The sequence below is a fragment of the Phaethon lepturus genome, unplaced genomic scaffold (assembly GCF_000687285.1).
Source record: "Phaethon lepturus isolate BGI_N335 unplaced genomic scaffold, ASM68728v1 scaffold10097, whole genome shotgun sequence".
NCBI lineage: Eukaryota > Metazoa > Chordata > Aves > Phaethontiformes > Phaethontidae > Phaethon > Phaethon lepturus.
Window position 1 is genome coordinate 85,389 of NW_010554121.1, and position 24,067 is coordinate 109,455.

Sequence of the window (24,067 nt, forward strand, 5' to 3'; positions counted from 1 at the left end):
AGTTACTTGGGAGAAGAGACCAACACCCACCTCACCACAACCCCCTTTCAGATAGTTGTAGAGAGCGATAAGGTCTCCCCTCAGCCTCCTCTTCTCCAGACTGAACAACCCCACTTCCCTCAGCTGCTCCTCATAAGACTTGTGCTCCAGACCCCTCACCATCTTCGTTGCCCTTCTCTGGACACACTCCAGCACCTCAGCATCCTTCTTGTAGTGAGGGGCATAAAACTGAACACAGTGTTCGAGGTGCGGCCTCACCAGCGCCAAGTACAGAGGCACGATCACTTCCCTACTCCTGCTGGCCACACTATTTCTGATACAAGCCAGGATGCTGTTGGTCTTCTTGGACACCTGGGCACACTGCTGGCTCACATTCAACTGGCTGTCAGCCAGCACCCCCAGGTTCTTTTCCGCCGGGCAGCTCTCCAGCCACTCCTCCCCAAGCCTGTAGCGTTGCATGGGGTTGTTGTGACCCAAGTGCAGGACCCGGCACTTTGTCTTATTAAACAGTTGACCTCAGGCCATTGAGCCAGCCTGTCCAGATCCTGTCCAATCCCTCTGCAGAGCCCTCCCACCCTGCAGCAGATCAACATTCCCACCCAACTTGGTGTCATCTGCAAACTTACTGAGGGATCACTCGATCCCCTCATCCAGGTCATCAATAAAGATACTGAACAAGACCAGCCCCAGAAACCGAGCCCTGGGGAACACCACTTCCCTAGTACTGTTTAATTTATTAGTATTGACATTCTTGTTGATTCATTGCAGACTTAATTTTGCAAAGCACCAAGTATATCTGGCCCACATTCAAGAATGCATTTAAATAAAGATGCCTTCTCCAATAAAAAACTCACACCATTTAATGCTATCCCCACTCTTGAATGGAATGCCCAGACCAACCCTAGATCACTCTGAAGAGCAGGTGTTGCTCAGTAAATTCAAGAAATGTTACTAGAAGTAGGAGAACCTGTAAGAAAAAAAGTGGCTGAAACTATAGTTCACCACAAGTAGGGAAGATTTGGAGCTTTCCTAGCATCTCTCTTGTTTCAGGAATTTTAGTTTTCCAGGTTCACTGTTCTTACAGTCCGTTGAGCATTCACTACTGCTGGACCAGGCCAGAAAGCTTCTTGCACTTGGACACTGTCACTCTGCTCATGAGCCTCTGTGGATGTGCTGTGTGACCACCTTTACCCTTTGCTTCAGTCCTGTCCTAGGCACATGGCATCTGACTGACAACTTTTCACAGAAATGAAATCTCAAGCTGCTCCTGTCCCAGATCACTGCAGATTTTTCACACAGATACTCCATTGGTTTTGTATCAACTTTCTCAGGGCCTCAGTATCATGATAAGTCTGGATTCATCGTTATTAAGGGAAACATTGTAAGAGAGGCAAACAGACAGAAGTTTTGCATACATTCCAAAACCAATGTTTTCACTTCACCAATCTAAAAAAAATTATACATATATACATATATATACAAATATACATATGCATACATGCAAACAGATCCATGCAGAGGGACATTAATAAAATCTTGGCCTCAATTTCTTGACTATCATTTACCATTCTTTGGGATTAAAAAAACCTTTGAAAGGCACAGAGAACATACCTCTTATCTGCTTTTCACAGCCTCTACTAGCTACTGAAAGATTCTCCATTTTTTCTGCTTAGTTACATGTCCTGACTTCATCTGATTCGTTAGGTGATCTAATCCTCCCCTTCACCCCTCAGAGTATATGCTTTGCTTCCAGAGATATTGTGGGCCTTGAATTCAGACTTGAATGCTTGTTTTCCTGCCAAGTGGGTATCACCTCGACAAAGACACACTTGTTTAAATGGATGACCATCAAATTTTGACACTCCTTGACTGTTACTTCTTCCTCAGGTGCAAGATTTCCTCTTATTGCCTGCTGTGGTTTTTAGTTCAGCATGGAGACAAGTGAAAGCAGAAAAGGACATAAAGTCTCATTTTTAAAACTGAGTTTGACAGGGAGAATCCTCAATATCAAACAGAATTTATAAACTGTAGACAAACTTCCCTTGATCACCATAACAGCCTAAGGAGAACTTAATTAAAATCACTGGAGACATCTCTAAGGGAAATTATACCCCTATACACAGTATTTTAATTGGAGGCTTACAGAATCACAGCAAAGCCAGGGCTTCTTCATTCTGCTGTTACATTCTTCAGCTAATGGGTAAATAGCAGATGGTGTTCCAGAATGATCAGGTTAATCCAGCAGGCTTGTTTACTAGGTAACAAGCTAGAGAGGAACAGCTCACGGTTGTGCTGAATGTTCGTAGGAAAGTAGCACACACATGGTGACCACTGTATGATAAGCAACTACACAGCACTGTATTTGCAGGCAGCATTTGGTCATACTTTCTGTGTTTGACTCTAACTAATGACCTTAGACCGCAGGCCACATATCTAAAGAATGTAGGTATCCATTTCTAGGAAGGAGTTAATTTTTGCACACTGTATTTACTGAAATATAAGTCACTATTAATTAGTTTTCACAGGTTGTCACATTCAAGATAAATGAGGCACTGAGTCTCAGTTAAGATACAATTAAAAAATATATTGGATGGATTTTGCAGGTGTTGAAGGGGATTTATCTCCTAGAACAGCAGTTAGGATAAAGCAGCTTGATTAATTCATTCAGTAAACCTGCTTTTAGCACTATATGATTTAGCCTGTGCTAGTACTTTACGCAGTTTAATTGTACATTTCTTTACAATTATTTTCTTAGCATCATTCCAGTGCTTCCTGCAATATCTCCTACATACTTTAAACACTTGCTCCTTCTGTCACCTTCAGTTTTAAAATATTTGTGGCTGTTGTTATACCTGACAACAGGCATGACTTTGCTGAGAAATGCATGTTCAGTTTTTTATCAGCTGCAGTGTGACAAGAATGTAAATACTTGAATACAAAGTTAAATCTATGCATAATTTTGTCATATATATTCAAATAAAAACTGCAAGATCACTTTTGCAGCTGTCAGAGTTGCATCTGCATATAAAGCCACTATTTCCCCTACGTCTTGCTCTCTTTTATTCCTCTTAATAGCCACATTTCAAATTCTGTTTTCATTAGTGAACATCCCATTATGTGAAAAGGGAATTGCTACTTATATATCACAGAAATATAGTCTTCTCTATCAGTTACTTGAATCAAAAATATCATGCTTTTAATGAATTTGAATCAGATCTGTCTAGATATACTAAAAGAATATGCCAAGAGTTTTGAATATACCATTGATACAGTGCCTTATACAATAGGAGACTGAACATAAGTAGAGTGGAAGCATAACCAACTGAATGTATTTATTCAGAAAAGAGCCATAAAATCCTCTGTAGAAGCAATGATTATAGATCACTATATATACAAATATTCAAAGTCCTTTTTTTTCAATATGCTCATAAATGAAGCACTTCAATAAAGTTCTCTGTAGGAATGTGGACAATGGTAGCTTATCCCTTTCTACTGTCGCTCAATGTTACAAAGAATTCTATACCAGGTGACTACTTACTTTACTATATAAACACTTCCATGTACAGCAGTTTGACACTCCAGAGTTTTCTTAGAGAGCTGAATTCCAGCTAAATTCATTAAAGAATACTTCTGAGCCAAGAACAGCCTCTCCTCTCCCAGATTCCACCAAGACCACAATGAGTATGCTCCTTCCCAGGCCAGTAGCACTGAGGAGAAGTTTACTTGGAATCATAGTGCCTGGCACCAAGTCCAAGAGCAGAGACAGTGTTGGTCTGTCCACCCCTGCAATGGTATCTCCCACTTGCAGATAGCCAGGCTCTATAGTGTACCTGTGTACTAAGGCTCCCAGTGAAAACTGAGTGTGTTCACACAAGTAACAACTGTACAACAGAGTAGCTGTGTAAGGGGAAAAAATTGCCAGGACATATTTAACCTCTGTGTGCTTGACTTCACAACTGGACATGATGAAACAAGAATCTCTTGTAACTCCTGATCTTTTTTAGCCAAAATCATGCAACATTTTTCCACTCAACTATAGTCATCGCTCAGAAATAAAATGAGTAATATGAAATACCTTAAGAGGAAGAACTTCTTTATTAATACCATAGAAGTATGCCATTGCTTGTGTCCATGAGCAAAGACCTGCTACATTTCCACACACTTTTTTAGCAGTCTCAAGATTATAATCCTCCATATCCAAATAAGGCTCTAAAAGCTCCACAGTTTCTCCTGTAATTGAGTCCTAGTCAATGGAAAGGAAAAATTGTTTTTTAAAATGGATTTTAGAATAAATTCTGCTTCACAGAAACATTTTTCTTTTTAGAAACATGGTGCTACCACTTCTTATAGAAGAAATTAATAGAACAACACTGTTGTCTTTCATTCTTATAAAGGACTGAAGATCAGTTGTTTTTTGTGAACTCAAGCGAAAATAGCTCCTACTTCCATTGCAACAGATTGACTTGAGTTTGTATTTAATATCCCTATTTGACCCATAAGATTTATCGACATTACTTGTTCTTGTAGGTCCATGACAACTTAAACTGATCTAAGCTATTGCTCTACAGCACTGTACCTTCTTTCCTCTCCCCCTCAACCAGACGTTCTTTCCCCGTCTTTAATACCATCACCAATGCTCAGTGAGCTAATTTGGAACCTAAGATGACAGAAATCTAAGTCAGCAAACTAGTGATTTGTTTTCTTCTAGGCTAGTTCACTGAACAAGGTCATCATGGCATCAGGCAGGCACCAGTGTCAACACAGCTAACGGAGGCCAACATGCAGCTTTAGGAAGGAAAAGGGTGAAACTGCAAGGCACTGACTTCAATTCACTGAAGCTAACTCTTTTCCTTAACTGTAAAAGAGAGTTCTTTCAGCTGTTCACTTCATTATTCTAATCTCAGATTTTTTCCCTGCATCACAATCTGTTGAGAACATGAAAAGCCAAATCTTTGATGATGGTGGTTAATTTATAATTATGTACGTGCCAGAAGAAAATGGAATTCATCTCCTTAAGCAATGTAGAAAGTAGAAGAGCTTACACAGGGTAACAATGGTTGCTTAACAATAGAGGCATTAAGAATCTTGCTTTTTTTGGCAATGTATTAATGCCTTTCTTTTAATGCATCTAAAAATCATCCTTCATTCATACTGTCAAGTAATATACCCTTTTCCTGCTTTTCTGCATAGCAGAAAGGACTGTCTTGTACTTGTCTGATCCCTAGCTACTATAATAACAAAGACACTAATTGCACTATTCCTAAGATCAGACATGGTGATGTTTTCACCATGAGCATTTGCCAAAATGTAAAACAGTGCTGGACAAACATCTTGGCTTTTTCATTCTCCTACTCAAATTTACAAGCTAGCAAGTTGGCAAAGGTGAAGCAAAGACCAATCATTGTTGGCTGAAATCTCTATTCACGAGCCTGAAAAATGTCATGCTTTTCCTTCTAAGTAATGAATTTTAAACCCAAGGAACTATTTCATCCAACTACTCTTCCTTGCCTAAAAACATTAGGAAAGAACAAAAATCTCACAAACAAGTAAGCAGTGTAGTCTACCCAGAACTCCAGAGATGATGAGCTTTCTTCTCATATATACTCAATCTTAGAAACAAGAAATGAGGCAGGAGTACAGCATGTGAAGTGCTTCATCAGGGACAGAAGTAGTCTAGTGTTCTTCACCACATTTAACAGTATCACTTCCTGCAAGGACTGAGTCCCACAGAGGTTGTTCTGACTCCTTCGAGCAAAGTTAAATGTGTTGCAAACTACCAGTGGGAACACATACACTTAATTAATAAGTGCCAAAACTGGAAGCCTCATTAGAGAGCAGCTTGCGTAAGGAGTGCATAATTAGTGCCCATTATCTTTAAACTCATTTCCTCTTTCTGTTTAGTAAAGATAGCACTTGGAAAAGTTACCAGATTGACAGCCCCAGGAAGAGATTGTCTACAGAGACAGTGCAAGTTTCCACATGGAGCCTTTTCAATATGGCTCACTGGGAGAAATGGCTCCTGGGGATAGTGAGAATCATGGTTTCAAGCCTCATCGGCACAACAGAAACACTCCAGTAGCTTAGAAAAGGCATCAGCAAAATGCACAGCTGAAGCAGATTAAAAAATAAGTATACAAATGCAAGAGTATGTTCTGCAACATTGCAGAAAACCCAAATTTAGCCAAAACCTGCTTGATTTTCTGGATTTTAAAGTTGAGCCATGATTCTGCCATTCCATATTCCAGCCTAGCTCTTTTTCTGGGCCAGCTACCTGTGACATCTTTCTTCTCTTCCCTGCAGAGAAATTTCCCTTGTCTCAGTTCAGTGAATCTTGGTGTAAACAGGACAAGTTTCTGTCCTGACACAAATAAAAGCCTATGTTTGCTTCTATTTTTCTTACAGTTGATACTAAGGTTCTCAGTTCATTCTGCATTTCCCTACTTTTCTAGTGAAAGAACCCCAAAAGTTCCCAAATACCTCAGTATTTTTCCTGACAGGATGCTCATTTTGTTCTGTATTTCCTCCTAGCTTCCCACTAAACAATTCTGGAAACAGAGTTCTAGAGCACCTTATATGCAAACAGGCCTGGTAGCAGTGGAGATAGTGAGCCATTTGAAAAATCCATAGCGAGTCCTTTTAAAGCAAATTCCTACTGAGAAGCAGGAATTGCCTGAATAAAGGTAACACTAAGCTTCTTAAGATTTTATCTAGTGCTTGGGATATTTGTGTCTGCCATCAAAAACTGTGTGGCCAAGGAGAAAGATTACTGAAATAATGAACCATGAAAATGGAGACGAATACAGTCACGAAGGTATCTACAACTGTCGGTACACAAAAGTCTCATCTGTTTCAAACTACCATTGAAGGTAGAAGACACTTTCATGTGATCTCTAAAGATAGTTATAGGACTAATAGTGCCACTATTAACTTCTTACCTTCTGGAAAGTAAGCAACATGCTAAGAAATCCTGAATTATTCATTAGCTTCAGAGCCTCAGTCCACGATGGCTTCACACATGGGCGTTCTTGATCAGGTGTTACTGAATCTATTTTCCTTTGGAATAAAAGTAGCACACAATCCATAATTCGCATTATCAAGTGAGGAGGTTTACCCAGTTTGCGAACAGTTGCAATGTCAGAAGGTTTTATCGTCTGAAAAATTAAAAAAGAAAATAATCCATTTATTTAAGCAACCACTTGATGGTAGAGAAAGACCTTTTTTGGGGAGGACTGTATATGTAACACAATTGCTGCAGTTTTGCAGGTATCTCAGAAGCAGTACTGCAGAAAGTCCTTAAAGAATAGTACCACTCAATGACTGCTTTATTATCTGACAGTAGAGAAGCTACTGCCCATCTTACCTCTCTACTGCCTCAGTTTTCAGGTTGTTTTTTCTTCTACAAGGATTAACAGGTTGGTGGTAGTCCTTTCAATATTTTTTTTTTTCAAGTCAGAAGCATAAGCCATTTTATTACACACAACAAACCTTAACTACATGCATGTTCAGAATATCTTTGATTCTGACCTGCAGGGCTGCCTCGGCTTCTTCCAATGCAGGTCTTGCAGCTTCAAGCTTCTCTTCTGCTGCTGCTTTATCAATGGCAATGTCATCCACAATGGCCTGAGCCTTGTCTTTTACCTTTTGCACCTGCATTTTCACCTTTTCGGCAGCTTGGGCTTTCATAGTTACTTCCAATAAGACTCCATCAGCTTTTTTTGAAGCTACAGCCAAATCCTTCTCCTTCATCACCAACTCTTTGGAGAGCTGATTTACTGAAATCTCAGCTTCCATCAATTTTGCAAGACCTGTGTTGAACAAATTCCATTTTAGCAACAGGAAGACCTATTGAGAGAGAAACCTCAGTGAAGCAATCTGGATATTTAACATAAGTCACTCAGATTCATATTTAGGAATCCCAGTGAGTGATCCCATTTGCTGAACACCAAAATTAAGCAGGGGTAATATCCATTTGTTATTTAATTTTTATTTTCTTTTTTTTTTTTTAAATGGGTAAGAGTCTTCAGAATTTGTTGCTTAATAGCTTGTTTATATTCTTATATATATGAGAGGGACACTAAATATTAAACACACATATTGAAAAGCATTAGTATTGTGAATGGCACTCTTAAGAATTATGTGTGCAGTTTCAGAAATCCATAAGAAGCACTAGACTGTACTCTCTGTACAAAACAAAGAGGAGGAACCTGGCATCCTGAGCAATGCAAGTGAAGACACAAGGAGACTAGGCTGAGCTTCTAAATTCAACACTACATGATGGTCCAGATGAGATGAGGTTAAAAGAAACTAAGGATTCTTGAGCAATACAATGCTCCAACATTTTTGTTGCTCATCAAACAATGAGCAAATCACCTAGAAAAGCTATAAGTATAAAAATCCCTACATATAAATGCATGTATCTAAATGTAAATGCATCATGTAAATCTTTCTAACCCCCCCAAAAAAGCTCATACATTCCTTCCAGGCACCCAGCCACTCTCTGCCTATAGAGATATGCGTACATAGCTCGGTTCTGCAATTAGCAACAGTGGGAGAATCACAGAATCATTAAGTTTGGAAAAGACCTCTCTGATCATCAAGTACAACCATCAACCCAACACCACCATGCCCACTAAACCATGTCCTGAAGTGCCACATCTATAACTTTTTTGAACACCTCCAGTGATGGTGACTCCACCACCTCCCCGGGCAGCCTGTTCCAATGCTTGACCACTCCCTCTGTAAAGAAATTTTTCCTCCTATCCAATCTAATCCTCCCCTGGCGCAACTTGAGGCCATTTCCTCTCGTCCTATCGCTAGTTATTTGGGAGAAGAGACCAACACCCACCTCACCACAACCCCCTTTCAGGTAGTTGTAGAGAGTCGTAAGAAACAGTTTAAGTTCACATTCACTTCCAAGCACCATTCAATTTTGGAAACTGCTTAATTGTTTACTGTGTATGACCTTGTGCAGTGAAATATATTGGAAATTTTACAGTTGGCATATAACTGTTTCTTTAAAAGATTCTTCAGAGGAACTGCATCCAAACATTTACTTACCTTCCCTCAGATTTACTTTTAGCATGTTTAAATATGAAAACTAGGATCTCGGTAGCAGCTTGGCATGCATAGATGTCAAAGCAGGAGTTTCAGGTATTTTAACTGTGAAATAATACTGTTTTCAAAACTCACATGCAATCTGCAACATTCATAACTTTCACTGAAGCAAAACCTCTGCCTATTTTGTAATCACACACAACACAGCTGAAAACATATGAATCTGCTTCCACATGAAAGTGAGCTCACAGTTTAAATCCATACTTTTACATTCTTTTACTCAGATTCTTCTCACCTTTTTAACAACAAACAAACAAAAATCAGACAGATTTTACAGTACCTGTTCTCACGCGTTCAGACAAACTTCCAACATTGTCAAATTTCTCTTTGTAAATAGCTTTGTAGCCTCCAATGAAGGACAGGTAAGATTTTGGAGTCACAAATGTTCGTCGCCTATATCGTTCGAAGTATTCAACACATTTTTCAGCTACAATATCTTGAAATGTTCCCATGGTGCTAATAACACTCTGTTTCACTTCATCTGTGCACTCAATATGGCAGGAAACTAAAAAATGCTGTGCAACTGCTACAAGAGCATCTTTAGGCCAGCGCTGGAACCAGTCCATGGTACAGCCTGAAATCAGACCTGGAAATTTGAGTGCACGAGTTCTGAATTTGTCCCCAACAGGAGAAAAACAAAGAACCACATGCAGGTTATTACGAACCCGAGCAAGAAAGTAATTATAAAGATTTTCACCAGTGGGAGTACGCCTTGGGTACTCCTTCTTCATTGCTGGTATCAGGTCTTGTGTGATTTCACTTATTTCATCTCGTGCAAAAAGACTTGAGACTTCACCTGAAGCCAAAACATTGTTCATATACTCCAGAAAAGATTCATCTCTGATTTCATTGTCTGTGAATATAAAGACAACGCCCTTCCCTTTTTGCCCAGCAGTGCGGTACAAGATTTTCAGATCATCCAAAAGGTTGTTGGTGGCGTATGTTCTGGGATAGAAAAGGATTAAAGAAAGAGAACAAAAATTACAGACCATTTTAGGAAATAGCTGTCATCTGGCTAAGCTTCCTCAATGCAAGAAAAAACCTACATCAGAAATTAATACCAAATCTCCTGGTTTCATTTTTTTAGGCTGTTTTTCTTAAACATTTTTCCAAAGTGAATTATCAGTACCATAAATCATGGGAAAAGAGGTGAAATCAACAGAAAAACATGCTGGAAAAAAGATGGTAAAAGCAATACTATGTCTAAGGTAATTATGATGCTGCTTTGCATCCTTATAGTTTGCAGATGCAAATTCTTTATTAGAACTGTAGGTTAATACAGCTGGATTAAGTTGTCAAGTAGGTTCTGATACCTGTAACCATTACGAGAATACAGCTGGATTATCTTTCAAAGATGTTGACAGTAGGTTAAAGGAAATCATTAAGAGACAAGAAAAAACAAAACTGAGGTTTTTATTGTGTTATTTGGTTTAACTGAAATCAGGCCCCAAAAATGAGGCTTGAACATTATCACTTGGGCTGATCAGCTGCTGCAAATGGAGACCATGACCGGTTCTTTCATTACGCCTCTTATTGCTGGTCAACACAAGTAAGATTCAGATGAAGTCCACACAAATTCAACTACAGATTTCAGAATATAGAATATAAAATGAAGTAAAGTGAGGTTAATAAAATGGCAGATCTTTCCCATTATGTTCTTAGCTAATTAAAGCTGAAATTAGGAACCTCTTTTCTTTGAAACCAGTTTCTTATTTCAAATAATCTCTTCAAAGTCATAAGTAATACTTGCAATACATACATGATCCATTCTTCAGTATTTGAAAACAATACTCTATTTTTATATTAAATATGTCACACAGAAAGTCTCCAAGTTCTCTTCCAGCTCCATTGTACCACTGCTCTAAAAATACCCCTAATGCAAGCACTGCAGAACTTGCAAAACAATCTACCTCTTCCATTTGCATGTGTCAGCTACAGTTATTACAGTGCTTTGTGGTATTCCGATAAGAACGTCAAAATTTCTCTACTGAGTCAGAATAGCAGTCCATCTATCTCAATACTCTTTAACACCAGCAATGGGAAATGCTACTTAGAGAGAAAACATGAGCCAGCATCCACTCTTCACTGCTCATTTCTTTCCTCCTCCCTCCATATTCATAGTGATTGTATTAGGATTGTTGGAAGGTATGTCCATCTTGTCCTCCTGGTATCCGTTTATGAACCTGCTGATGTTGTCTTCCTCCACAGCCCCCTGTGGCAAGTTACAAAAGATGACTATGTGTGTTGTAAACACACACTTTCAGCTACCTGCTTTTAACCCACCTCCACTTAGCTTCAGCAAATGAATATTTCCTAAGTGACTGAAATATTTATTTGCCTTATTAATGCATTTTGAATCTTGCAGGTCAAGGGACCTTATTCTGTGACTCTACACTTTTTTCTTTCCCTCCTTTTTTTCTTCCCACTGTTCCTTCCTTCTGCTTCTGAGACACAGGAAGAGGCTGTGATATGTCTGTCTTTCTTTTTCCTTTCATCAGAAACCTCATAACATTGTTCAAAGGCCTGATATGTCTCTTTAAGGAGGATTTCTCAGTGTGTTGAGTAGTTTGCAGAGTGAAATACATGCTGCCAGCTCTCAGTGCTTAGCCCCGTAAATCCTATGTCAAAAGTGAAACAGATGGAAGGCAATAGTTACTCCCAGTCACCTCAAACTTCTACAGACTACTAAATTCCAGCACTATGAACTATTATGTCATTGGTAGCAGTTGTAATAATACAGTATGCGTACATAAGCACCTATAGAAAAAATTACTATTTGCCGTGGCCATCAGCATTTGCCCACTATGCAGCATACACCAGCAAATAATTCTATGTTATCTTTAGTGCAAAATGGTATTTTAATTGTATTTCACAAGGATGCACTGCAGACTCAAATGCTGAAGGAAGGACAGGTTTCTTGTCAATAGTATAAAGGCAGCAAAACAAAGACCCAGGATCTGTCATCTACAGACTGTGCATTTGCACAGATGCTTTTGATCAAAAATGTACAATGAGGGATAAAACGCCTGACAGGTTTGCATTTCTCTAAGTTGACCGTGAGACATTAATTTATAGGGCAAATTAAGGAGCAAACATCTATGTGCACTGCATTGTGTTACCTTGTTAAAGTAATCTGAAAGCTCTCATATCCGGCAATATATGATGCTAGTCTGGTCAGACTTTGTTTTCCTGATCCACCCACACCCACCAATAATGCATTTCCATGTGGAGTACGAATAATCCGTGATATTTTAATCAAATGGATGATTGCATCCTGTGTATTGAGAGAAAAAGGGATGAAAAGATGTAAAGATAATACAATGGATATTCAACTAGAAGCACATCACCAAGCATCTGCTTTTCAACAGCTAGATGACTTCTCTGGAGCCTACTCCAAAGACTCGGTCCTGTGCTCATCAAAATCAACAAGAGATTTCCCCCTGACTTCAATGGGCAGCAGGGATAGCCCAAGAGAAATGTCCTTGTACCAAGCTCATATGAAGCAAAGTCATATGCAGTGTTTGTAGCCGGCAGAGCTGAGGACATGCTCCTTAGAAGACAGAAGGAAAAGTAGAAAGGATGTGGATTAACACCCTCCCCCAAATTTTTGCTGAGGTATTTACAGGCTCTCTAAATAGGCTGCCAAAAGTAAAATACAAGTACACCATAGAGATTCCTTATTCAACTGTTATTGAATAAGAATTAATCCAAAATGCCCTAGAAGTCTACAAAATCACCCAGTCTGAAGCTGAAGAAAGCATCATGCATCAAGAGATCTTTGAGAAGGAGGTAACTTTCAGAGATGCAAGATGACATTCACAATGTGCATTGTGGAAACAAATTAGTTGCGCTTTGCAGTATGCAAGGCAGGAGAAGGAAAAGATGGGGAACTGCAAAGAGATGGAATAATTTGTGGGAGCAAAGGCAGCCGGAAGACAGCAGCATGGCTTTATAGAGTTTATTTGTTAAGGTTTATTGAATACAGGGCTAGCCATTCTGAGCTATCTCCAACATAATTTGATAGAAACATACAAGATCCATGTATCAGTAAGTGCAAAAGACCAGGCACTTTTCTGTATTAATATAATTACAGGCACTAATACCTTGAAAAATACTAAATCCATCTTTGATCCTCTGATGGTTTCATTGTACTGTTGCATGAACATCTGTAATCTTTCAGTCAAATAATCCAAAGATGGGATAGGCTCATAAATTTTAGGAGCCTTCAACTCTGCATCATCAAGTTCATCTCCAGTAGCTTCTGGGACATCATGCAAGAAATCCACAAAGTATAATTCTGTGGATTTATCTTCAAATAGATTTTGACCATGTTCTGCAGAAGCAATCTACAACAATACATTAAGGATTTCTTTAGTAATGAAACAATTCATTGGCCTCTTTCTGTGGCAAATACTGGAACACTATTTGCCTACCTTTTTCATCATATCTTCAAACCAGTCTTTATCACTTTGGCTGATGAACCTGTCTGCAATAACACGTCTGCATTCATGCTGGAACAAGGCTACCAAAACACTGATGCTCTGGCAGACTTCAGAAGTAACTGTAAGTATTCCTTGCCAAATACGACTGAGGTCTCGTAAATTAAAGATGTAATGAAATTTAGCTGGAGTTGGTAACATCTACAAAATAATATCATAAGCTACATTCAAATAACTACTAAATAATGTTTTCTATCTAGTATTAAATGAATATGTAATTTTTCACGATCTTCAAAATCAATATTGCATTAAAGCAGAAAGATATGCTTGGCTTTTAAGAGGCAATGGTAAAAATGAAGAAATTACAGTAGCAATGGCCAGCTCTTTAATTTCACATAGATTTCGCTCAGGTTTCTTCGAATCTGTCAAGTCCCAGGAACATGCACTGAAGGGTAGCCAAATCAGGTTAGTTAACAATGGCACAGAAGGCCACAGTAAAAATGTCAGCATTGTTTAACCTGTGGTGCTGCTCCTGTCCTTTCTTCCAGATCATTTCTGTCACTCTCTTTTGTCCTTTTCAAGAACATGTGAGGAAAAGTTCATGAGGAAAAGGAAAAGTAGGTAAGGAAAAGCAAAGCAAAGAGAGCAGAAAAATTAGAAGATTTGAAAAAATTAACATCTTAGCAAAAGCTACTTTTTCTCTATAGGCAGTTAATTAGCAGTAATAAGCACCATTTCTGTTGAATATACCGGTCAATAGTTAACTGGTCAATAGTTTCACAAGAATGTTCTCTATTTCCCTGTGCAAGCCAAGTTTATGTCTATAGTTGAGTTGTTTGGGAAACTCTGACCAACATTTTCTGGACTAGGTAATATTATTTAACAAAGCCCTGCCTATTCCTATCTTTCCACCATTCTCCTCCACTTTTTTCATTAAAAGATCAAATTTTGCCCACATGTCTATGCTGTAATTTTACTTTTAACTCTTCAAATATCATTCTACGCATAAATTTTATTTTCTATTTCAAAGCAACATTTGCTTAGGAATTGCAGTTAAATGTTTTTACAATCTGTTTGAAATGGAAGAAGTAAATATTTAGAATTTACTAAATACCAGATTTCATTTGTTTTGAACTGATTTCCTCTCCATCAAATTTGACTTCTTTCCTTTAATTCAGATCTTTAAAGTTTCTCATAATCCCAAATATCTTTACAGAATATTCCTGTCTAATTTTTAATTTAAGGTTCTTTATGCCCTTGACATTTTCTCAACCAGAAAACCTTTAAATCTTCCTATCAGCTATGCTTACTATATTATACTCACATAATGTAATTCTTATATTAGCTATAGAAGGCACTGCATATGATTATGTTTTTAAGTCGGCTAACTAGGTGCTGATAGCAACAAATTCAGAACAGAGGCATCAGCCAGCAGTTATACATATAGGTCAGAGTTTCACAATATGAAGCATAAACAGACATGACAGTTCAAAAGACGTGGGTCTTGTTGCTTTGTCATGGTACAGATGTTTCAAAGGCATACCCTATCATGGTACAGATGTACCCTATCATGGTACATATGTTTCAAAATTACCTCAAAGAGAGGTAATCTTACCTTTGCTTTTGTCATTTGCCAAACCTTTCGAGTTGTAGATACTAATGCTGAAGCCAGTTTACATATCTCTGCAGGGAAATGTCGTTGTTCACAGAAATAGCCTTCAGCTATTGTTCGAAATATTTTGTCAATAGAGGAACTGGAAGGCAGAGTGCAGTTGTAGATGGTGAACTGGCGTTTTAGGCGCTGTGGGATGTCGTTCCGACCTCCCCCAGGGTGAATCATAGCAGCTACAAACTGGATATCAACCACATTCGTAAATTCTCCTGGCTTCTCCAAATTGTAGAAACCTTTCTGTTCCATCAGCTGTCTTACAATCTCATTGGTGATCTAGTTATCGCCAAAAAAAAAGAAATGTAGCAGTTAAGTGTTTAAGGGTTCTTGACTTAAAAAAAGGAAAGAGGAAATCCCCAGGAAAATAAATTAGTAGACAGAAGGAAAGACATCTCTTATCTTTCTTAATTTCAGGTATTCTGCTGGACACTTCAGCAACTTATAAAGCCATGCAACATGGTATCAAGCACCCTGATGCAGTGGATTGGCTGCATGTAAGCTTCACATGCTAAGTAGTTCTGGACATGACGTCATTCAACTGGATTTCCATAATATCAATCTAAGAAAATTCAGCACTTTAAAGTTTCAAGCCAGATTATGTTTTCAGATTGACACAGGCACCTAGTGACAAAGAATGTTAGGCTAGCACAAAGTATAGTCACACATTCGCTTGCACAGAGGCAGTTACAGAACAGCATTACAGAGCTATACTGGAAGCAGGAGATTTTTTTTTCAGCAGTAGGGTTTTTTTTATTTTAAGCCAGATTTTCAGAGTATAGGTCTATAAGTATTCATTTATCAATACCTCAAGACATCTTGCTAGCCTTGGATGTCAGCTGTGATGTTCGATTTCACCTAATAATAACTGTACTTTAAAGTCCAGAGCGATGGAAGAAGGAAAGAGTCTCTGATTGTTTCTTGGGTTTGCATGCTTCCTTTCCCACATTGGTTCTTAGTACAGCTAGTTTGGAAATTCTGCAAGCTCTGGATGTAACCAAAACAAAAGGCTTAAAAGCTACAATGATTGCACCAAGTGGCTTGATGTTAATCCTAATCCTAATCTTTTGGGACTGACATCTTATTATTCTTGGCAACAACTGGCTTGGGGAAATTGCTTTTAGTAGACATACTTGGTCTAGTCCATATCACGATACCTTTTTCCAAAAGTTTCTTATTTTTGCAACCCACAGATCAGCATTTCCATCATCAGCAATGGTAAGACCACCAATTGCCAAATGTTAACATTTTCCTTTTACCTGATCACCCCATTCATTAATCACAGGCATGTTGATGTCATCAATGAAGACAGTCATTTTCTTCCCAGCTGGAGGACCGTATGTGGTGCCCATTCTTTTATCTATGTAACTTTCTATGCTTCTTTGGAACATATTTGGCAGAGTTGCAGAAGAAAAGTTTAGGCGTTTGGTCAAGTGAACGTCAGGGTCATACTTGCATGTGTAATCCTGCAAGATAAACCAATTTTAAGTAAAGTGCACCAGTAACTCCAGATGAATTCAGCCAAAAGGAGATGCAGATGCTCAGCAGCCCTGCAAAAATCAAACATCTACAAAATCTCAGTCCTACTATTAACTTCAAAATGTCAAACAGCAGTTTATTTAAGACAAATATACCCTTTCCAACCTAAAATTCATACAAATTCTTAGTTACTGTTTTGCATAAAATTTCCAAGTATTAAAATTTATAATCTTTTAACAGGCTTCACTAAGTGTTACAACAAGTAGACATGTGACAACTCAGGATGCAAATAAACTTTGCATTAGCAATTGTCAGGGTTTTTCTAAATTCAAGCTGTTAGTGATGATCTACCACAGCAGCCTGCAAGGAATAAGTGAAAAACTAAATCCTTTTTCACATTTACACTATAGCACCATATCTTACAACAAAAGCAGTGTAAAGGAACAGTAGTGTAAAATTAAACCCAGCTACATTACATTTACTGATAGTTATCCTCTCTTAATGAAGAAAGGAATCCTTGGGTTTTATGAATGCATACAATTCACACAGCTGCTGCTGATGCCCTAAAGCAACAAAGTTCCACTTTTTGTATTTAGTGAGGTTTTATAATAGAACCGGAAAGAAAAAGATGTAACCTTGGAGTCACACCAAGGCATACATATAAAGCACGGGAAATACTTTGTTTAGCAAGAGTCCTGGGACATAAAAATAGTATTAAAAATTACAGATTTCCAACATTATTTCTTTTTAAAGATTCAATTCTTCTGCAATGCTGACAAAGGTGAGTACCATTTAGATTCTTATCTTTATAACAGGGTTGACTAGAAATGTTCCCATTATGGTGCCTCAGAAAAATAAACTTATATCATTGCTGATTAAGTGCTCTAAGAACAACTCTGTGAGACAACAGAACGGAAGATACAGCTAAGCCCTCTCCAAATATTTCGATGAATATTGTTAAGCTGTTAATTTTGTTGATACAATGTTAATACAATGATCTCAGTTTAAGAAAAGGTGCCTTTCAGAAACAGGTTTTTCTCAGTCATCACACAAATGACAGTCTACACATGCACTGTATACGCAACGGTCCTGTATTTGACGTCTTGACAGTTGATGGGTTGGTGCAGGTCACTGCTCAGACTTCTCCTTGGGCTCCAACAGTTTGTACAAAACTAATGTACTGGGTGCAGGTGCCCAGATGCTGGCAGCGGGGGCTGGGGACAGCCCCTCATGAGAAGAGGACAGGGCTTCCCCATGCCAGCCACAGCTCCAACAGACCCAATGGAGCCACTCAGCCTGTGTATGAAAGGGCAAAATGCTGCCTTGCAGTTGAGAAAGACAAGTGAGAAAAAATGTGAGAGAAACAGCCCTTTAGACACCAAGGTGAGAGTAGAAAGAAGGGCAGGAGGTGCTCCAGGACAGATTCCCCTGCAGCCCATGGAGAAGACCATCGTGAAGCAGGTTGTCCCCCTGCAGCCCATGGAGGTCCCCACACCGCAGCAGATGGATGTGCTCTGAAGGAAGCTGTGGCACACTGAGAGCCCACGTCAGAGCAGGCTCCTGGCAGGAGCTGAGGCCTGTGGAGAGGAGCCAACGCAAAAGCAGGTTTTCTGGCAGGACTTGTGACCCCGTGTGGGACCCACAGTGGAGCAGTCTGCTCCTGAAGGATTGCACCCCATGGAAAGGAAGCATGCTGGAGCAGTTCATGAAGAACTGCAGCGATGGTAAGGACCTGCACTGGAGCAGTTTGTGAAGGACTGTATCCTGTGGAAAGGACCCCGTGTGGGAGTAGGGAGCAGCATCAGGAGGAAGGAGAGGCAGAGAAGAGCTGCTATGGACTGACTGCAGCCCCCATTCCCCATCTACTTGTGCTTCTCAGGCGGGGAGGACGTAGAGGAGTCAGGGATGAAGGAGTGAAGGTGACCCTGGGAAGAAAGTGAGCCTGGGAAGATGAGAGGGGTAGGGGGAGGGTGTTTTTAGTATTGTCTTTGTTTTTCACCATCCTATTATATTTTTAATTAGCAATAAATTAAATTAATTTTCCCCAAGTCAAATCTGTCTTGCCTATGATAATTGGTGAGTGATCCCCCTGTCCTTACCTCAACCCCTGTCCTGTTGAGGAAGGAGAGGGAACCAGTGGCTGGGTGGGGTCTTGCAGCTGGCCAAGGTCGACCCATCACAACTATCAATACACAATCATTCAAAAAACACTTTTGTGTTTTATTCATATGGCATTTCAGAATCTTTACATGGTTACAGTAATATTCCATAGCACATAAATGAGAACTATCTTTGAAAAAGAAGAGGTTATTTGATGGGATTATTTTTGTTAGTTAAACTGTCAGAGAATTTTCAACTCTACCATCCCAAGTTTCACATTAAATTCTGGATTTTTTGCAATTCATGAATTAATAGTAGAGAGAGTAAAGGTCTTAAATAACACTCCATTATAAGTTCTTTATTTTGTTATATACTGATGCCTTACTCAATGCTGAAGATCACTTCAGATTAATTCAGATTACTACCTGAAGTGTTCTATATTAAAACCATTTTACCTTTTCATGAAACCAGCTCCTTCTATCTGGGAATTTCTTTTCCACAAAATGTAGTAAAGCAAAATTCTACAGAAGGTGAAAGCAGAAGTGGAACAGTTGTGAAGGCGGTTGACTTTCACTCCTAACCTTAAATGAGATCAAACACCTACCGGCATTATGCTCCCGTGTGCAAGGAACATACTCTCCTCTATAGAATAGGCACGGGGTAAGCAACTCACAAGAATCAGCTCCAACTATTTTTAGGGACAGGAATGGCAGCTGAAAGCTGGAGATTGCCAGTATCTGGCCAAAATCCAGTATGCAGAATATCAAGACCACCACCCAGACCCCGCCTCTTCACTCTGCTAAAATAGTTCTCCAGCTGGTGCCAGGAACAGAAGTTGACATTACACCGGCATGCATGTTGGCATCAACAGCTAAGCTGAAAAAGTAGTATTAACGGCTGCTGGCACTGGTACAACTTGTTTTATGTCAGGGCTCAGAAAGCACATGGCCACAGGACACAAAAAGGCTCCAGAATTTAAGAAAGCCAAAGGTCAATTTAGGCCAGTGTTTTTCAGTTACTTTCAGTTTTAAAACCTCTGCAAATCCTCCAGTGGAGGTACAGATGTACAGCAAATTCAGCTGTCCCAACAGTAGATCAGTTTTATTAGCTACCTCTCATTGATCAAAGAGTCTACAGCTTCCCTTGGAAATTGCAGACACCATGCTGAAAACCATGACACTTGCATTTTTTCAAACAAGCGATGCTGAGTTTGGTATGCCATCTGGGTTTGTTCAGCCTTTTGATTATTGGTCTTCTGCAGTAAGTTATTAATTTTTTAAGTGTCATATGATTAACCTGCACCATTTTATAATATGGAAAGCATGTATTTGTTAATTTAATAGTAATCCTGTTATTATTTTCTTCTGGAGAAAGACCAATACGCCATTTTCGGTGAAGGAATTAAGAGAGCAGATAGTAAATGCTAAATTTACTCTCTGAAAAATCACCCTGAGTAAAGAAGGCAGTTCTTTATTTCTCTTCAGTTTGGCTTGTGAAGAAAGTCTGTGCAACAAGGGTGTACAAAAGATCAATTCACACACGGCACCAGAGATAAAGCACCGGGAAATAAAAAATCCTGCAAGTATCAGTATTTTCTTAGAAAATTCTCCGGTATGACTCCTCAAAGGAAAAGAAAGCATATGAAAGACTGTTTATAAATGACTTTGTGGCCACGGTTAGCAAAGTTTAAAAGAACCCTTTATACTGAAACATAGATACTTACGGTTTTTTGGTTGTAGGCCATGCTAGTACTGGCAAAAGCCTCAGTAAGAATGCTAGCATGTGATGTGAAGAAAAATCAAATTACTCTTACACTTCAATTTAACATTTGTGCAAATGTCAATTAGTGCAATGTTATCACACAAAGATATCACATGTTTTTCCATTCCACCTACCTTAATCATAATTGTTTTTGCTGTTCCCTGTTCCCCAATTAGCAGAACAGCTTTTCCTTGCCTCATGATAGTGTGCATTAGAAAGTATGTTCGGACACTGTCTACATTTGGAACTAGAATGGAAGTATATTCTGGTACTGAATCTTTAGGGTAAATATATTCAGGGACCTGCATATGAAAGACACGTGAAAAGTTTGAGACTTTATACAATACAATTACTTTGGATCAGAACACAAAACCAAATGTACTTTATAAAATGTACCTTAGCAAAACTTTTCCTCCTGAAAGCCAAGCATCCATTTATAATCAATCAGTACCTTGCCAAGCTTTTGAATATTTCCAGGGATGGGGCATCTACCACCTCTCTGATGGTACCCTTTTCTAAGAGGGTCTTAGACTAAGGGGATATTTTCACTTCGCTATTCTCCGTTACATAAAGAATGCTTTTCCTGGCTGGGTGTTCTTACATAGTGGGGCAATAGACAGTAGACAAAGCTAAGATCTCTTCAGTTTCATTTCCAAAGTTATTTCTAATGCATGCTCCTATTCTCTGCCAAATATATTTATGGAGAAAAGAAAAAAAATCTTTCAAAAAAGAAACTCTTGAGCATTTTGTAGAGTTAATCTTCCTAATCAAATTATGCAGGATTTTGAAGAATAAAATAATATGATTTTTACCAAATACATCTTTCTTGTATACTCATTAAGAAAGCTTAGCATGTCGCAGCATACAAACCTTCTTTGACCAGTGCTCCCACTGGCCACAGGCATTGATACCAAATTCAAACATGGTTTCTTCTCCATTCACAACTGGAAGTTCTTTCACTGCAGAGTGCTTCCGTAGGAACAACTCCATTTTCAGCCTGTCATCTGGTTCCAAAAGAGCTCCAGCTGACCACATTACAGCAAAAATGAACAAGCGAGCAACATGTTCCTCACTGAGCTGCTTCTCATCTCTGTCGGACAATAAACCCTGCAAAGCAGATGCAATATGTAACTACTGCCCTCCTAAAACAATGTCCCAGCACAAGTTACACAACGAGAGAGAGCAAAACTGAATGTCATATCTACCTGTAGGAGGTCAATAGCTTGTTTGATGTACATACATTCTAAAATTATCATTTTTGGTGTCACAGCAGAGAAAACAAAATCTATCACATCCTGGAAAGGAAAAACATCATTTAAGGAATCTGTATACCAGTTTCAATGGTATGATTTATTCTTAGATGAGAACAATTTCTTAATTTAAAATATAGTCTAAACTTTATTCCAAAGAACTTTTTTCCCCATTTCTGGGATTATACGTATTCAGACTTAGATCATGAAATTTTGCTAACAATAACATATTAGAAAAATAACTTTGATGTATGACAGTCAGCAGATTTATTCATATGATCTCCATACAGCAATTTTCTGAAGAGCAATTTGAAGAAGGCTTTTTAGTTACATCAGGTATCTGCCACTTGTGCCCTCAACTAGAGATTTTAATCTACCATTGCTATTTTTGTAGTAGGAAGAGAAAAGCACTAGAATTGCTGTAACAATGCATATATAATGCACAACCTCACCACTATAAATTTCTGTGAATATCTGATCTGTTCTGACTGCACCATAATGTACCTGTCCCTCTTGAAACCAATACTCTCTTTTTTTGTGGAACCCTGGCAGGATCCAAAGTGAATTTTGCAATTGATTTTAATGGAACCTGGACTTTCCTCAGTTTACTCCACAGTGATGGCTACCATGCCTGCCTTTGCCAAGTGTTCTGCGACATCTTTAGCATTTCAACTTGGTGTAAAGTCCTCTCTGAGATTTACAGTGCAGAATTATTTTAAAATAACAACTGCCATCCATAGTACACACTAATGTAAATTATAACCTACTTTCACCTTCATTTAACAATTTTTAATATAATTCCCTCCCTATGGGTTCCATTTACCTTCATAATCTTTGGAAATCAACACTGCCTACTCATTCTGGGAAGTAAAAATACAAGAGGGACAATATAGGAGATAGTAATTTGGGAGGATTTCCATTTATGTCTCCCATGTCCTGTCAGTGAGAAAACTAAGACAATGAAGACATTCAATCACCCAAAGATGAAACCAGTCACCTAGATATTTTTGAAAAATCAGTGAGCTGCTTACCCACATACTCACCGACTTTGTTCCAAATTTTAGTTTACTTTTTTTGCCACTAAAGTTCTCTAAGTACCTTATGCTGAGTATTTATTGGCGCAGAGACAGAATCAAGATTTTTACCCATCCTCCTGAGTTCCATCTCACTAGAATAGTGCGTAACACAGACAACAAAGATATGTATTATGAGAAAAAACTCATCTTAATCTAGAATAGGTCTCATGGCTAAGACTGAGAAAGAAAACAGTTTGAATGGAAGCATACATAGGAGGAGGGAGGCTTAGAAAACAAATGTCCTTTTTTTTGTTATTTCTTGTTGACTAGAAAAAGTGCTTCCACTTGTGTGTGCTGCTTTTTGTGGCTTTCCCTCTAAAATGCCTGTTTCACCCCCAGCAGTACCTAGGGTGCTCAAGTGACTAAATGAGGGGGTTGTGGGTACCACAAGGAATGGGTAAAAGTAAGGTACTGCAAGCAGTGTGGGAGATTCAAGTCTGAATACGTTCAAAATTTGGACCTAAATTTCTCTGAGATTCAGTTTCTTCATCTGTAAAATAGACTAGATGTCTCACAGGGCACTGCAAATTGTTTAATAATTGATTTGAGACACTCAGAATAAAGATATTTCAAGAGTCAAGGCAGTCTGTACTTTCAAGAGTCCAATTTTCAGCAGAATGAGTTTTATGGTACTTATGATTCCAGTGAGGTTTGTGTAATTCTTGTTCTTTGGGTTTATGAAAAAAAAAAACCAGGTCCATATACACTAATGGTTTTTTACTACTATTTTTAAAACAATACATGGCTGAAAGAAGAATACAAGATCAAGATAGCAATTAGCACTGTGGAAAAATTAGTTGGGCCATAACAAATGCACATCAATTGTGAAGAATTTGGATCACAAATTTGCTATCCCTTAACAGGAGACCGCAAAATGAAGTCAGATGGTAAAAACCCATGAGAAAAGACCTTTTTGCATAGTGTGCAGTGACTGTGGAACTCACTGCACTGCAGAACATTCTTTAGGACAAGAATGCCGTAACATACTCAAAGGGTTTAGACAAGCACAAGAACAATTAAATAATGCAAAGTTATTAATATTTGTAATATTAATTTGAACATCAGCATTTAACTACTAAAGCTAAGACACTCTTTGGATTATATATTCAACTCTCTGCTCCAGAGGCAATAGCAGCCTTTATCCAAATAAGATTAGGGTGAGATTTAGTGTGGAGGGAGGAA

At 38.6% G+C, this 24,067-nt stretch overlaps 1 protein-coding gene across 1 annotated transcript in view; it reads right to left on the reverse strand.

The window, feature by feature from the left end:
- Window positions 1–24,067, reverse strand: part of LOC104624382 (dynein heavy chain 5, axonemal-like) — a 98,004-nt gene that overhangs the window by 64,811 nt on the left and 9,126 nt on the right. Inside the window, exons 5-16 of the mRNA XM_010291735.1 lie at window positions 21,765–21,854; window positions 21,430–21,666; window positions 20,694–20,861; window positions 16,479–16,685; window positions 15,169–15,498; window positions 13,548–13,754; window positions 13,218–13,460; window positions 12,234–12,388; window positions 9,395–10,059; window positions 7,525–7,805; window positions 6,936–7,151; window positions 4,076–4,243 (exon numbers count right to left, since the gene is read on the reverse strand). Of these exons, the coding sequence (XP_010290037.1) occupies window positions 4,076–4,243; window positions 6,936–7,151; window positions 7,525–7,805; window positions 9,395–10,059; window positions 12,234–12,388; window positions 13,218–13,460; window positions 13,548–13,754; window positions 15,169–15,498; window positions 16,479–16,685; window positions 20,694–20,861; window positions 21,430–21,666; window positions 21,765–21,854 (2,967 nt within the window). The remainder of the gene's footprint in view (window positions 1–4,075; window positions 4,244–6,935; window positions 7,152–7,524; window positions 7,806–9,394; window positions 10,060–12,233; window positions 12,389–13,217; window positions 13,461–13,547; window positions 13,755–15,168; window positions 15,499–16,478; window positions 16,686–20,693; window positions 20,862–21,429; window positions 21,667–21,764; window positions 21,855–24,067) is intronic.